Below are 16,515 nucleotides of genomic sequence, written 5' to 3' on the forward strand. Positions count from 1 at the left end.
CAGTGATGCCATCCAACCATCTCATCCTCTGTCGTCCCCTTCTCCTCCCACCTTCAATCTTTCCCAGCATCAGGGTCTTTTCAAACATGTCAGTTCTTTGTATCAGGTGGCCAAAGTGTTGGAGTTTCAGCTTTAACATCAGTCCTTCCAATGAACACTCAGGACTGATCTCCTTTAGAATGGACTGGTTAGATCTCCTTGCAGTCCAAGGGACTCTCAAGAGTCTTCTCCAACACCACAGTTCAAAAGCATCAATTCTTCGGCACTCAGCTTTCTTTATAGTCCAACTCTCACATCCATACATGACCACTGGAGAAACCATAGCCTTGACTAGATGGACCTTTGTTGGCAAAGTAACGTCTCTGCTTTTTAATATGCTGTCTAGGTTGGTCGTAACTTCCCTTCCAAGGAGTAAGCGTCTTTTAATTTCATGGCTGCAGTGATTTTAGAGCTCAAAAAAATAAAGTCTGCCACTGTTTCCACTGTTTCCCCATCTATTTGCCATGAACATATAGGTCTAGTACCTGAATATGTAATAGATACTTAAAAATCAACCCAGTTTAAAAGTTAGCTAAGAATTTGAATAGACAGTCCAATAAAGAAGACATACGAATGGCCAGTAAACACATGAAAAGATGCTCAGTATTATTAGTCATTAGAAAGAGGCCAACCAATGCTTTGAGATACCACCGCACACCCACTTGGATGGCCAGAGCCAAAATAACAGCTGTTGGTGAAAATGTGGAGAAATTGGAGAAATGTTTGTTTATATTTTGTCTACATATTCACTATCCTACTCTACTCCCACTGTTAATGTGAAAATGCAAAATGGTGCAGCCAATTCTTCAAAATATTAAACACAGAAATATGATCTGTCAACTCCATGAACCTAAGTATATACACAAGAGAGTTAAAGGCATAGAACCTCTTATGTGAACATTCATAATAGCATTTATTAATTGCATAATAGCCAAAAGGTGGAAACCACTCAGATTCTCATTAACTGATGTGTAAATGAACAAAATATGTTCTCTCCATAAAATGGGATATTATTCAGCCATATAAAAGAGAGAGGGACTGATGCATGCTTTGATACGGAAGAATCCTGAAAACGTACCAAGTGAGAGAAGCCAGACACCAAAGGCCACATATTGTATGATTCCATTTACGTGCAAGTCCAGAAGAGGTAAATCCATAAAAACAGAAAATAAATTAGTGGTTGCCAGGAGATGGAGGAAGGGAGAAACTGGGAGTGACTGCTTTTTTGTAGGGTTGAAGGAAGTGTTCTGGAATTAGATAGTGGAGATGTTTGTACAGCTCTGTGCATATACTAAAAATCACTGAATTATATACTTTAAAATGGTGAATTTATGAGAATTATATGTCGATAATAATTTTTACATTTAAATTATAGAAAGAAGGAATAATTAATTATACAATGATCATAAAAGTTCATAAGACGACATTTCAGTTGGGCTCAGTCTGTTTCACTCTGGAAAGTGCTTTGGGCCTTCAGTAACATGATGAGCTTGAAGTTTATTCTGAAAGCAGTTGGAATTGATCCAAGGGTTTGAGTAGTGGAGTGATCATATCTTCAAAACAGTGTTCTTTAGAAAAGTGTAGTAAGTGAATTGACACATAAGGAAACCTTCTCCGAGGTTGTTACATACAGTACGTAAGAAATTTATCAACTAGAAGGGAGAAGTAAAGGAGAAGAAAGAAAAGACAGCCCCAAGTTTGGGTGCCTGGATAGATGGTGACGCCATTGATGAAGTGAGACAGAGGCGAGGAGAAGGATTTAGGGGAAAGAAATGACGGTCAGCTTTGGATGGACTGAGTTTAAAGCAGCCATGGGAGGTTCAGGTGAAAAGACCATCCTCCAGGCACATGGAGATAACAAGGATGAACCTCAGAAAAAAAGATTGGATTTTGAAATATTGATAGAGATCTGAGTAGCCTCAGCATACAGGTGGCAGTTGAAATTGGGAACTAGATGATATCACCAAGGACAGAGAAGAGGAGAGAGCTGAGGGTGGAATTTCAGAGCTCCTGTGCTTCTGTGACACACTGCATCAACCTCTAAACAGTTGCTGCTGTATTTGTATTTTATTATTTGTTTGTTCTCCTCTATTGGACTGAGTTCCTGAAGGCCAGGACCATGCCTGTGTTGGCATATTCCTCCTGCACAGCTGGCACGGGGCCTGGTGTGTGTCAGCTCTCTGTAGAGGTTTACAGAGCTGAAGGCTCACCTAGATTTAAGAAAGGAGTCAGGGGTAAAGATGCGGGAGGGAGGGAGGGGTGTGACCCAAGTCAGTGTCAAGATGAGAAGTCAGAAGCGGGCAACATTTTGAGGAGGTGGGTATTTAAAGAGCTCTGGAGAGATGAGGACTAAGAAGAAGCCATGGATTTCAGAAGAGTGTGGTGATGGGAGGAACTAAACTGTATGCTGGTGGGCAACTAGAAGACTAAGAAGCCTGGGCTCTACATAGAGACTCCTGCTTGGAAGCATGTTGGCTGTGAAAGGAGGGAGACGAGAATGAGGCGGTGGCTTGAAGACTTATCAGAGTTGATGGAAGGTTTTGTGTAGTAGTTTGTTTCATTTTAGGACAGGAAGCTTGAGCTTTTTCATAGGGTGAAGGGAAGGAGCCATTAGAATGAGGAAACTTTGAGGATATGTAAATGATGCCCAAGAGGAGCCCGAGGCTGTTGGAGGCCCTAACCCTGTACAGGGATTAGATGGAGTTTCTCTTCTAGGGCAGAGGGTAAGGGTAGCTGCGATGCTTTGAAATGGAGTGAAGTTGGGAACATTCTTACCAGATGATACTATCTGCAGAGACTAAGAGGAGGGCTGAGGGCTTGAGAGGCATGGAGAAGATGAAACAGTAAGTATGAGGGGTCGTGGGGAGCTTCCAGATGAGTATGGAGAAAATGTGCACTTAATGTCTATGTAACTATTTAACCCACCAGCTTCACTGAGCATTTCCTATTGTAGTAAAATAATAATAGCTGCCGTGAATTCAGTCAAGTAGTTAGGCACCGGACCTTGTGCTCAGCACTTTACATACAAAAGCTCATTCATAGCCTCCATCCATGCCCAGAGGCAGGTACCACGTCTCCATTTGATCTATGAGGACGTAGTCAAGCTTGCCCAGGTCTACACAGCTAGTGAGCAGAGGTGCCAGCGTTCAGAGGCAGGCCTCCCTGACTGCAAAGCCCAAGCTGTGTGCTAAAAGGATGCTAGATAAGTGTCAGTGGTTCCCAGCTTCAGGGCTGGGGTACGGGGTGCTGGCTTCCTTGGTCCACGCTTCTTCGTCTCAACTGCTGTGGTTCTCGCTGTGTGTATGTCTCCTCCTTAGCATTTTCTGTGTGTGCTGGTCTGGCCAGTCACTTAAATATCTGCTTTTTGAGTTGCAGTCAAGGAAGACCTCATTTAGCATGTAGGCCTTAATGGTCAGGTCAGGAGCGGCCTTTGTGTCCTGTCTTCTCTGCCATTGCCTCCTGTGGTCTGTTCTCACCACATGTACCTCTTCTTGCTCCTGCGTGATGGTGAAATGACACACACCTCCTCAGAGGCAGCGATCTCCTTTCTCTCCCCTTTGTTTCGGGATAACTGCCTACTCTCCCCACTGGTGAGTCGTCCATTCTCTACTAACCTCTCCTCTGCCTTTTCCCCTCCTCCTTGTCCTCCTCGCCCCCCGCCCACCCCACCCCCAGCGTATCTGTGAGGTGTATAGCCGGAACCCCGCCAGCCTGCTGGAAGAGCAGATCGAAGGCGCCCGGCGGCGAGTCACTCAGTTACAGCTGAAGATCCAGCAGGAGACTGGTGGCTTAGTGGTGAGTGACAGCAGGCTTAGCTCCAGGAAGGGCTCGTGCAGGCGGATGGAGGGGAGTGTGAGGGAGCAGCCTAGGATGGAGGCTTCCCGAGTCACACAGGCCCCTGGGGCTGAGTCAGTGTGCGCGCAGTGTCAGAGGCCAGCAGGGCTTCACTTAGCGCCGCAGAGATTGAGCACTGTCCTGACACTTGGGACCCCATGCAAAGGGATAGCCTGTTTCTTGCCCTCCAGCAGCTTATAGTTGCAATGGAAATGGAAAGAAATATGCAGTAAATCAGACTGTCAGCTTTAATTTGCTGATTATCCATCCCCTGCTGGGTAGTTGCCTCATAGCTGATATATATTCCAACACTAATCTTACTCATTATTCATCTGGTAGCTTTTCCTATCACCTCGCCCTCCAGTAATAGGTCTTCTCAAAGTAACGCGAGCACTTTTAAAAGTCAGCCTAAGTAAAGGGACCCCAGGCAGTTGAGAGGGATCTGTAGCGGCAGCTAACCACACTGTGCAGGAAATCCTAGGGAGGAGACCCTTTATCTGTCCTAGTCAGGGACTTGACGCTTCATTAGTACCTTACTTCTGTCCATCAGGCCTTCATTCTTTGCGTAAATAAGAAGTAACTCTCCGAACACTTTAAGATCTCCAAGAACAATATTTGCCAAAATCAATAGAAATTATTTGAGGATTATCCATTTTCTTTTTCAGACCATCCAGATCAAACAAGTCTGGGAAACGCAAGCTAAACAAATTTAAACTTTTACTTTCTGGAGAATTTCTCAGTATCACATGGTTGATAGAAGCTCAGGTTTAGGATTTAGACCATCTGGATTCACCTCCTAGCTATAGTGCTCACCAGCTTTAAGACTCTTGGGCAAGTGACTCAGTGATTCCCTGGAAGGGGACTTCCTGACAGTCCAGTGGTTAAGAGTTCACTTCCCAATGCAGCGAGGGTACAGGTTCAACCCCAGGTCAGGGAGTTAAAATCCCACATGCCCCGTGGCCAAAAAACCAAAACATGAAACAGAAGCACTACTGTAACAAATTCAATAAAAGCTTTAAAAAATAAAAATAATAATCTCTGGGAGCCTTGGTGTCCTCGTGTATGAAATGGAGATAACGGCAGGATCTGCCTGATGGCGTTACTGTCAAAATTAAAGGGTGCCCTCAGGACGGGGCCCGTGTGTGTCTGCTACTGCCGCTGCCTCTGTGCTCGTGTGCTGTGTAAGCGATGGGTCTGAAACACTCAGCTTGGAATCTAGGGGTCTGAGCTTTATAGTTTACCTGCTGTGTAGCTTGGGCAAGTTACTTAAGATCTCTGGGCTTCTGTTTGCTCATTTATAACATGTGAGTACTATACCTGCCTCCAAGTTGTTTTAAAAATAAATGAGATATAGACAAGAGTGCTTCATAAACAGTAAAGCGTTAGCAACATTATTCCCTCCACAGTGGCTGGTCAGCCTCAGGCCAATGCCTGTCAGTCTTCAAAGATGTTTAGAGGCAGAGCTTTGCATCTGCAGGAGCTTTTCATACTCCTTGATGGTTCGGAAGTTCTTTCAGTGACGAGCCCAACTGAGGCAGTAGATGCTTTGAGGTCCAGGGTGAGAAATCAAGTAAGTTTTTAGAATTTTACCACCAGTAAAGCTCCCTTTTCACCATTAGGGGTCACCATTCACCTTAAATTGTACAAATGAAGCACTAGCTCTTCTAACTGGGCATTTGTAAGGCAATGAAGCAGAAGAGGCCACTAATTGTAAGCAGATGTTATCTGCTGAGACTGAGGGAAGGGTTGATTGGAGGAAAACAGTAGGGGGAGAGGTTCACAGCATCTGCCCTCCCTCCGGACCTCTCTTCTTTTTAGGACATACTCCCAGTATATGGTGACACCAGCCAGAGATCGTCGGAAGGTGAGTCCCCTCAGCACCCCTTTTTTCTCTGGCACATCTCTAGTTCACACTTCTTATCTATCGTCCCCTCCCCTTGGGGCAAATTCAGGGGGCGGAATACAGTCCCTGCCTCCAAGAAATAAAGTAATAAGAGAAAGCAGTCCAAGTGACAGGGAAACGAATGTATAACCCATAGCCCTGGATATATAAGTGCCGGGGAGATGCTAGAATGATGGTGGTCTAGACAACAGCATGCCTGCCAGCACCTGGCAGCTCGGAGCCCAAGAGATGCTGTCATAAGAAGAAATGGATGGGAACCAGAAGAGGGTAGGGATGAGCTGAGGGCTAAGACTTGTTGGGAGGTAGAGCTATGGAGGATTATTCTGGAAGGTGACATGGCCTGGGCACAGGTGTGTGGATAGGTGAAAGCTAAGTGTCGAAAGTCTCAGGAGAGCTAAAGGGAAACTGGGAAAGACAGGCCAGTGGCAGCTTCGCCCTCCTGCCCTGGGCACAGGTTCCCGGAATAAAGGCCCTTCTCTCCCCCAGGCCACAGCTCCTTCCTTACCATGTAAACTCTTTCCTTCCCAGGCCGACTCTCTCTGGATTCCCAGGAAGGGGATAGTGGCTTGGACTCCGGCACAGAACGCTTTCCTTCCCTCAGTGAGGTGAGTGCTAAGGCGGGGATTGCGGAGCCCCGTTTAAACCACGTGTTCGGTGTTCCTTTTCTGGGCATCGATAGGTTCTCTGCTCACCACATGCACCGAGGCGTCTAGCGTGTTGTCCGGGCCCTCTGCTGTAGTTTTAGTTCCAAGGGTTTTAGTTCGGGTCAGATGCATCCTATCTGCAAGATCATCAATCCTGGCTTCTGTTTTATCGTAGTCAACTCTGTTATATAGAGTCAAGTGGAGAGAGAGGCTGTAGCATTAATCGTAGCAAGCCTTGTGTCAGTGTGAGAGAGCAGAGACAGAAATTCTGTACAACAGTGACTGGACCAAAAACACATCTCCACCTGGCTACAGATAACATCATCTTAGGGTGATACAGCAAATCCGGCCTAATCGGAAGTGGCAGCTTCTCTTTCTTAGTCATAGATATTTTACTTGAACAGCTTGTCTTCTCTGGAGTAGTCAGAAGAGCTTACGGCTTTGGCCTCAAAGGTGGTCTTCTAGGTGTTCTCAGCCTGCATATATTAATTGCAGATATGAACTGGGAATATAAAAATTAGAGTGAATGAAAGAAGTCATAACAGTGTTATCAAAATATTTACTTAGCTTAATGAAATAAGTAATTGAAAACATGTTTAAAACCTGATTTTAAATAATGGTTGGAATTTTATTTCTTTACTGCTCTGCCCGTTTGTGGGAATATGATGAATGTACATGGAAGGCTCAGTATGTCGGAAAGACACCAAGGGCGAGGAGGGTCCTTAGTAATCCACAGCAGACATCCCCCTGCGGGCTCCACGCCTGGAAGCAGGGGTGCCTAGCGGGCAGTGGGGTGAGGCTGCCTGGGGAAGGCTGCATTGCTAACTATCCGATCTTCGGCAAGTCCTGGAGCCCCTCCAAGTCTTAGTTTCTTTGTGCGGGAAGTGGGAGGAATAAGAGCTTCTACCTCCGAGGGCTGTTGTAGGCATCAAATGAGGTAACACACACCCGAGGGCTAGTGTAATGCCAGGCACAGAGTAAGTACTACATTTTTATTAGCCGATGAGCAGAGCCCTGGGGATCTTCTGGGTGAGTTTCTGTCTCACAGAGTCCTCTGTTCCTGTAGTCCTTGGTGAATCGGAACTCGGTCCTGTCAGACGCTGGGCTGGACAGTCCTCGCACCTCGCCTGTGACCATGGCCCGGCTGGCACAGCGCCACCGGCGGCAGGGTTCTGACGCACCAGTTCCCCCCAGCAGCGACCAGGTGGGTGACCAGAGCCACGCTGGGCTTTCTCCTTTCCCTCTTTTCAGAACTGGGCTCCCCACACATGGCCTTGGATGATCAGACTGAAGCCTGTTTAGAGGTAGACACTGACTGAAGGACAGATAGTGAAGGAAGAACCTGGTATAAATACATACACGGGAGAATGGCTCTCTTGAGTTTTTGTATTCACTGAAGAGTCAGTGAATACATCTGTAGGGAAATGATGTCCAAGGAGCAGATTGCTGCTCTTTATTTTATTGTCTGTATAGAAGAGGAAATAGATTTGTTCAGTGTTTCTCCAGAATAGTAATTTTCAACCTTCTGTTTCTTTAGCAAAGTTCCTTTCTTGAGCAAAATCTTATTATTTGGCACCCTGATGTAGAAAACACAGTAAACTCACTACCTGGACCTTTTCCTAATCCACCACCCAACTTTGGCCCCCGACCTCAGGAGTACTTCTCTGGAGCCCTAAGGTTCTCCAAAACCTGATTTGAAAGCTACTACTTTCAAGGATAACTAGGTCCAGGGGGAGATTTCAGGGAGACAAGTTTTGGCTCCATGCAAAAAGCTTGCAAAGAATCTGAGCTCTAAGACAATGGGATGGTCTGACTTGAGAGCCAGGGAATTGCCTGTCATTGTGCAGGCAGAAGCTCAGTCATTCCCTGTTAGAGACACTGGCAAGAAAGCTCTGAGTTTTGTAAAGCCTCTTAAAATTCTTTCAAGTTTCTTAAAATTCATCTGCTACCACCATAATTTTTTTCCATATCCTCATAGTAACTGTGTAATGTTACTTAATATTTTTCTCTATGCTAACTTTTTAAAACTTAAGTTTATTTTTAAAGGAAATCTGCTGTGCCTTATATTAAACATCACACACCATTTGATGCTCTAGGTATTCCTGTCGAATAGAGTGTAGTTACTTTCAGGTCTTTGAGGGGAAAGCAGGGAAGTGGATTGCGCATGTATTGAAATGCTTAGTGCACCAGCTGCTGTACTATTTCCTTTAGGAAAAAAAATTCTAATTTAATTGTCACCACCAGAAAAGGAGACAGGCATGAGAATTTTTCTTCAGTGAGAGACTGAGGCAGAGAAAGGCTAAGGGACCACCCAGAGAGACAGCCTGCTGATGGCAGCATCAGACTAGAATTCGGTTTTCCTGAGCCCCAGTGCAGAGCTGCCTCCTGTCCTGGACGCTCTTTGAAGACCTCTCCCACTTCTGCACACCCCACCCCACCCCACCTTAGTACTGCTACAGGGCCAAGGCAAGGAGGTCGGGTGCACATCCTGTTCTTAAAGGAAGTTTTACTTCAGGTGGCTAATAGGAGCAGGTGTGGAATAATTGGTCTCAGAGTCCTTTTCCTCCTCCTCTGAACTTGTTTCAACTTGGAAAACTATTAAAATTGTTATTTTTGAGTGATAAGAGCACATATAGTATAATTCCAGTTGCTTAATAACAATTTATGTTAGTAAGAACACAGGTGCAAACGTATACCATCCATGAAACTGTCAGCAGCTAGTGGGTAGAATCATAGGGAATTCAAACTTTGTTATATAATTCTGCAATATTTGATTTTCTTAGGAAATGGCAACTCACTCCAGTATTCTTGCCTGGAGAATCCCATGGACAGAGGAGCCTGGCAGGTTATAATCCATGGGGTCACAGAGTCAGACGTGAATGAGCAACAGAGCACATACACAGCTACCCACTATAATGGGTTCAGGATGAGCTACTCAGCCGCTGCTTCCCTTGAAAGAGGCTGACACGCTCTTAGATCGAATCCCCAGCAGTTTTCACACGACCTGAGTACCACTGCTGTAAAAATCCCAGGTGGCACTGTGTCTCCTATGTCTCCTGCCTTGGCACGTGGGTTCTTAGTGGTAAAGAACCCACGTGCCAAGGCAGGAGACATAGGAGACACAGGTTCCATCGCTGGTTCAGGAAGATCCCCTGAAGGAGGGCATGGCAACCCACTCCAGTATTCTTGCCTGGAGAATCCCATGGACAGAGGAGCCTGGCGGGCCACGGTCCATAGGGTCGCAAAGAGTCAGACACAACTGAAGTGACTTAGCATGCACACACACATGATAAATAAATTCTGCTTTTGCAGTCAGAAAAACTGTAAGGTTTGTAAAAACTTAAATAAATCCTTCTCCCAAACACACCAAAAGCTAGTGCTTTCAGATTTCACTAGAGAGCCAAGTAGAGCCAGAAGCAGTCATCCAATACCCCCTGGAAATCCTGGACCTCAGGGGAGTGAGTGTCAGAGGAGAAGAGGATACTCAGGGTGTGTCTGAGGAATACAGGTCCAGCGCATAAGGCCTGACTCTGCAACTTCAAACATGCCTTTATAATTGGGTGCTAGACTCTGATCTCTAGATGTATCCTGAGTCTCTCGTGTTCTGTACTCAGTCATTCTGAGCGCAGAGTCTAAATATCCAGGAGAACAAAAATGAGTGAGGAGCACTGGGGAGAAACTGTCAGGAGAAGTCTCTCAAGAAGGTGGAATAGGAAGGTATCTTAGACCTGAGAAAAAGGAGGCATGAGCAGTGCCTACTCTAGACGGGTTCCAGAACACAGCCCTCGTTGGGGAATCACTGAATATGAGGGAGAGTAAACTGAGTGAAAAGCATAGTTGGGAGGAGAGCTTTGAGAGCTCAAGTCCCCTTTAGGAGAAAGCCTAAAGTGAAGCATCTGAGAAGTGTGCGCAGTGTGAAATCTCTCATAGACCTAATTGGTGGCGTAAGAGGGGAGGCTAGAAAACCCGTGCTGAGAAGCTTGCATTTTAGACAGGATGTGGGGGTTTACCACAGATGGTTGAACCGGCTGGGGAAATGATGGCGATGGTGTTGGAAAAGGATTGGCTCCATCCCCTTTCTCTCAGGGAGGCGGAGAGGGACCACAGGGCTCTCCTCCAGCAGAGGCGGAGGGCACCCAGTAACTGGAGGAGCGTGTGGAGGCACTGGGTTTGGAGGCTGTGTGTTTGGGGTCGGGGGTGCTGTTGAGGAGAACAACAAAGCCCCCAGCCCACCGGTCCAGCAGGAGCTCTAGGTTCGTTCTTTGCAGGCTGGCACTCCCTCCTCGGATCTTTCACAAACAGGAAGTGAGCACTTTCTCTCACTTCCCATCTTCGTATGTCATGTGACCAGGCTGCTCTGAGCCTGCTCTGCCCCACCCAGGAGCAGTTGCCTTCCTGCAAGTGAAAATCATTGATTCTGTCCTCTGAGACTTGGGGGAGGCGGTGAGGTGCCAATGTGGAGCAGCCCCGTGTGGCTTTCCTTATCGGCGCTATGCTGTCCCTGAGCAGACTCCACCGCGGAGGCCAGATTCCTGTCCTCTACCCTCTCATGTCTGCAACTTGATTCTCTCCCCCAGGGTGTAGATCAGAGCCCAAAGCCTTTAATTATTGGCCCAGAGGAAGATTATGACCCAGGTTATTTCAACAACGAGGTAACAGTTTCCTGATTTTTCTCCTTTCATCATTCTCTGTCATACCTGTCACTCTGGACTGGCACCAACGGGGAGGGAGCCACGCTTATCAGGCGGGGACCACGGGAGCTGAGCTAGGGCAGGTAGCGCCCTCCCTCTGCGCCCCCCCAGCCCTGCCCATCCTTCTGCCTTCCAGAGCGACATCATATTCCAGGACTTTGAGAAACTTAAGTCGCGGCCAGCTCACCTGGGGGTTTTTCTGCGGTACATCTTCTCTCAGGCGGACCCCAGTCCCCTGGTAAGTTGCAGGTGTCTGTCTCAATTGAATGCCTGCTTGTGCTTGGCCTCTGTCCCTGCGCTCTAGATATGGTCAGTCAGATCCGTAGGCATGACCCGGCATCACGAAGACAAGACAGAATAGAAAAGAAGGGGCAACCTAGGTGAAACGGATTTTGCTGCTATCTGTATCAATAGCACAGGGAGGAGGAGGGAGGGCTAGACTAAGAAAGCTGTCATTCTGAGTCTGCTTGGAAGAGATGGTCTTTCTGGGTTTTTCGAATGAAGGTGGATACAGATGAATCGTGGGGGGTTTAAAGAGCAGACCTTGTAAATATACAGTGTTGCCACAAGAAAGCTTGGCAGACAGGCAAGGTGATAAAATGTCTTCAGTCTGAAGGTGACGACAAAGGATCGATTGTGAAGGGTGGCGATCAGGGTTCACGGCAACAGTGCTTTGAGCCAGCAGCCTTACCAGGTTCTGTCATTCTGCTCAGCTGCTCATAAAGGAAGGGAGAGGAAGGAGAGAGACTGGTGTCGTGTTCTCCAGAATAAGCTTCTTGCCCTTGGCACGCACTGCCGTCTTTCCTTTCCGGGGCTGTCTCTGTTAGAAGCCGGAGTCAGCATCCGTCTGCTCAGCAGGTGTTCCATGAACACCCACGTGTACGTCCGGAGCGCTCGTATCTCAGGAGCATTCCTGAGGGAAGATGGGGTACAACACAGAGAAACACAGGCCCTTAACAACAACAGATGAACACGTACGAGACAGAATGTCACGTGTGGACAGGAGTCACAGCTGGGGAGTGATCGTGTTGGGGGAGGCGTGTGCACACCAAGGGCTGGGAATGATCAACCACAGGTTTCTGAAACACTCTCAGCCAGGGCTTTTCAGCCTCATCACCACTGACCTTTTGGGGTGCTGGCGTGTGCATTGCAGGATCTTAGCTGCATCACTGTACTCCACCCACGAGATGCCAGTAGCAGATGTAACAGTCCAAAATGCCACCAGACATTACTGGGTGTCTCCTGGAGGGCAAAAAGACTCCAGGTTGAGAATCACCACTCGAACCCATTTTCTCTCCTAGCTTTTTTACCTGTGTGCAGAAGTTTATCAGCAAACAAACCCCAAGGATTCCCGAAGCTTGGGAAAAGACATCTGGAATATTTTCCTAGAGAAAAATGCGGTAAGGCAGTCATAAATTGGACTACAGTTTTGCTGTATTGTTTCGACCACTCAGAAGCAGAGGGAAAACTAAGCAAAGCATTCAGGCCAAATTTAAACAGATTCTTAAAGAGGATTCCTGGGTTCTGCTCTAGTCTCTCAACTTGGATCTCCTCTTGTACCTCTTTTGTTCCACACGTGGCAAGGTAGAATGCACATGGCCTCTCTCTGAAATGTTTAGAGAAGAAAAGAACTTGCATCATGTCCTAATTGGTCTCGTCTGGATCAGTGCCCTGGTTTCCTTCAACTCTCCTTGCCTTGCTCATCCCTGGGATGAAGACATCAGATGATAGAAATCAGTGAGCCAAGAGGCAAGCCCAGATTGCTGAAGCTCGGCCTGAATTGCTCTTACTGCCCAAAGGCAGGGTTCAGAGGGAGGGGACCCCAGAGTGTCTGGGGCGGATGAGCTCTCTGCCTCTGGATGTAGCTCCCAGGGATGTGTCGGGGTTACCTGGTGGCAGTGCCCTGGCCTGCAGAGGGTAGTTCCCATCTTGGACTTTCTAATCTGATCAACTAAAGTAATTCCAAGATGACTTTGTTCATCTGGCAGTAAGCTACTAAGACTAATGAGATTGGGAAATAAACTGTTTTTCCTCAAGATTTTTATTTTTGTTCCCTTCAGTGGGTCTTGAGTAAGGAGGTTAGAGCTGCCAGTTGTTCCCTGTTGGTTGTTAGGGAACCGCCTGAGGACCGAGTTGTCAGGCACTTGTAGAGCAGAGCCAGGCAGCGCACTCATGGGAAGACTTGGTAACAGAGGCCAGCTCTCCTTTGGGAGTGAAAGAAACGGGAGGCTGTCAAGTGGCCTCATAAATATTTCCCCCTCGTGGCTAAACTGGTCCCAGGTCACTTTTTCGGACCTTTGCACTCCATGCACCCTGATGTCCCTGAAATAAGAGTGGGAAGAGTACAGGTGTTACCCTAGAGTGTGGCCCTAGCTTGCCTTGCCACCTCAGAGTCCACTTCTCAAATCGCTAGCCTAGAATTCAGTTGGCGGGAGGTGCGTGGAGGGCGTGGGGTGCAGGGAGAGGGGAGCGCAGGTGATGCTCCGGCCCTCAGACCCTGCGTGGCGCCTCGCACCTCCGCTTGGGTGTGCGTGTGGACCTCTCCACTTCTGCCCCCGCCTTCTGTCTTTCAGCCTCTGAGAGTGAAGGTCCCAGAAATGTTACAGGCAGAAATTGGTAAGTTGGCTCCTTGGTCAGTCCGTGTCCTTGTGGGTCCGTCTTGTGTGGGCCCTCAGGGTGGGGTACGGGGAAAGCGGGGGAAGCACATGGTCCCTGCCTTGGGCAGCTGTTCTCAGACTGGGAGAAACAGGGACAGTTCCTCCTCGCAGTCGTCCATGGACACGCACAGAGGACACACCCCGCCTGGGAACTTGTCGTGCGGAGTCACGACTTGATCAGGAGACCAAGGTCTTTTCTCCCAGCCTTCCACGTGACCTGTGTGGGCCTCAGTTGGCTCAACTATTCCAAGAGGAAATCAGATTACTAGACTGGTCACTCATCAGGATCCCTTGGGGAATTCTTCCTTAAAAACACAGAAACCAGGGCCTCACTCCACCCCACCTGCAGAGTCAGAATCCTGGAGTGGTTTTGTTTTTTGTTTTGCTTTGTTTGAGTTCCTGAAGTAACACAGTGAGGAGCCAGTGCACGAGCTGGTTGCTCTGCTCCCTCCTCACTCAAGTCTGAGTAGAAGAGCTGAGGGAGGCAGTGTGGAGAGGATGTCAATCTGAGAGGTGAATCCCAAGAGCTTTCTAGAGGGTAGGAGTTTGAAGCCGCCCTCGAAAAGAGGCACTTTCCAGGCCCGGATGACAGGAAGCTTGTGGGCACAGGCAGAGGGCAAATGTAGGGACGGGAAAGGCTCCGTCCAGTTTCTGGTGGGGAGCTGGGGCATCCTTGCCTTTTTCAGCTTGGCAAGCTGGGCCTGGGGCCGTGGGGGAAGACTGGACCTCTTCGAGGTTTGCACTAGATGTCAGAGCACAGCATCTGGATACATCCAGAGATGAGCTTTAATGTTTCCCACTTAATGAGTAACACCCTGAAAATGCTTTTGTCCTTGAGGCTTGGACATCAGGATTCCAGTCCTGAGTTGAGGAGAGACCTGGTAAGTCCAGGCCTCCCTTACCTTAGTTAACAGGAGGACAGAACACCAGCTTGCCCTCTGGGACCACAGGGAGCTAAGAGACTTGGAGGTCCTGAGCTGATGTAACCTCCTGCTCCCCACCACCCCTCCCCTTGCTGTCTTCCCTCTGCCCCATCACAGACCTGCGCCTGCGAAGCAGTGAGGATGTGCGCGCGGCTCTCTGTGAGGCTCAGGAGGCAGCCATGCCTGAGATCCAGGAGCAGATCCACGACTACAGGTGTCTGGCGCCCACCCTCCTGCTCCCTCCCTGCCTCCTCGCCCCTTTTCTTTCCCCTGGTGTGTGTGTGTGTGTGTGTGCGCACCTCACTCCTTGTCCAGTGTTGAACCTTGGTATACATTTGTTTCTCTCTCTGTGTGTCTGGCTCAGAACAAAGCGCACCCTGGGGCTGGGCAGCCTATACGGTGAAAACGACCTGCTGGAGCTGGATGGGGACCCTCTCCATGAGCGCCAGGTGGCCGAGAAGCAGCTCGCTGCCCTAGGAGACATCCTGTGAGTCTCCAGTACACTCCCACCCCCAACATGCTGCACAGATTGATGTGGTTCATGGGTCTGTTCCCCAGCCTCTCCCCCTCTTCCATTTTTTGCCTGACCTGTCTTCCTCTGGAAGATGGGGAGAGTCGCACCCTCCTGCTTCATGTCCCAGGCTGGGGCTCCTGACAGTAATCCAGTAGTTGTGACAAACCACAGGCTCCAGGAACACAGGGAGCTTTCTGCTCCCTTCGGAGCCTCTCCCTGATGGTTCTCCCTTCTTGCTCGAAGGTCATATCTGGCGCTGAGTGTGAGAGCTACGCTGTGATTCTCCAGGGGATGAAGTTCCTTCAGGAGGCAGATGGCTCATGGGAAATTGAACCATTCTTAACTAAGTACACCAGAGTACTGAGCTAACTGAACGTAGGCACTTCTGGAGCACCTGCTGTGGCTGTCTCTTTCCAGTCGTGTTTTCTGAACATGTCCCAGGCTCCTGGAATGACTTTGTGGGGATGCTCCCAGGCGTAGACATGGATTTTCACCCCACTACTGCTTCTCCACTCAGTAGCTGTGTGGCTTGTTTTGTTTTGGTCACACCATGGGCATGCAGGGTTTTCATACCTAGATCAGAGATCGGACCTGTGGCCCCTGCAGTGGAAGTGCTGAATCTTAACAACTGGACTGTCAGGGAATTCTGAGTAGTTGTATGACCTTGATCAAGCCATTTCATCCACCTTGAAAGTGAAAGTTTTAGTCATGCAGTTGAGTCCTACTCTTTGAGACTCCATGGACTGTAGCCCGCCAGGATCTTCTGTCCATGGGTATTCTCCAGGCCAGAATACTAGAGTGGGTAGCCATGCCCTTCTCCAGGGGATCTTCCCAACCCAGGGATCAAACCTCGGTCTCCCTCATTACAGACAGATTACTTACCATCTGAGCCACCAGGTCTCATCTAAAATGACAAAAGTTGGGCTAGATGATCTCTGCTGCTATTTCAATTCAGCAAATATTCCTGGAGTCCCCACTGGTGCTGAGCACTGTTCTAGGCTCCTGGGGTGCATAGTAAACGAACAGCAGTGCTTCTGGAGCTTACTCGATTGTGGGGAGAGAACGCAGTGTGTGATAAATCAGTAGGCTGCGCCAGTGCAGGCCGAGGGAGTCAGGAGCACCGAAGCCAGTGGGTTACGGTTTCAAATAAAGCCTTATCCAGGAAGTTACACTTAGGCGACTGAAGAAAATGGGGACATCATCTTTGGAAACGTCTTGGGGGACGAGCATCCCAGGCAGAGCGAACAGCCAGGGCATATTTGAGGAACAGTAGGAGGTGAGTGTGACCAGAGCAGATTGAGAAACTCAGT

The 16,515-nt window shown here is 48.4% G+C and overlaps 1 protein-coding gene across 10 annotated transcripts in view; it reads left to right on the forward strand.

Annotated features, from left to right (window-relative positions):
- Window positions 1-16,515, forward strand: part of ARHGEF11 (Rho guanine nucleotide exchange factor 11) — a 116,349-nt gene that overhangs the window by 76,359 nt on the left and 23,475 nt on the right. For 8 of the 10 annotated variants that reach the window (XM_070784438.1, XM_070784391.1, XM_070784409.1 and 5 more), the window contains 10 exons: window positions 3,715-3,834; window positions 5,692-5,737; window positions 6,305-6,381; window positions 7,487-7,624; window positions 10,998-11,072; window positions 11,248-11,349; window positions 12,413-12,511; window positions 13,685-13,727; window positions 14,809-14,905; window positions 15,056-15,178. In XM_070784438.1, coding sequence (XP_070640539.1) covers window positions 3,715-3,834; window positions 5,692-5,737; window positions 6,305-6,381; window positions 7,487-7,624; window positions 10,998-11,072; window positions 11,248-11,349; window positions 12,413-12,511; window positions 13,685-13,727; window positions 14,809-14,905; window positions 15,056-15,178 — 920 coding nt within the window. The remainder of the gene's footprint in view (window positions 1-3,714; window positions 3,835-5,691; window positions 5,738-6,304; window positions 6,382-7,486; window positions 7,625-10,997; window positions 11,073-11,247; window positions 11,350-12,412; window positions 12,512-13,684; window positions 13,728-14,808; window positions 14,906-15,055; window positions 15,179-16,515) is intronic. The other 2 variants (XM_070784443.1, XM_070784446.1) reach the window with 1 other exon arrangement.

This window comes from Bos indicus, chromosome 3 (genome assembly GCF_029378745.1).
Source record: "Bos indicus isolate NIAB-ARS_2022 breed Sahiwal x Tharparkar chromosome 3, NIAB-ARS_B.indTharparkar_mat_pri_1.0, whole genome shotgun sequence".
Classification (NCBI taxonomy): domain Eukaryota; kingdom Metazoa; phylum Chordata; class Mammalia; order Artiodactyla; family Bovidae; genus Bos; species Bos indicus.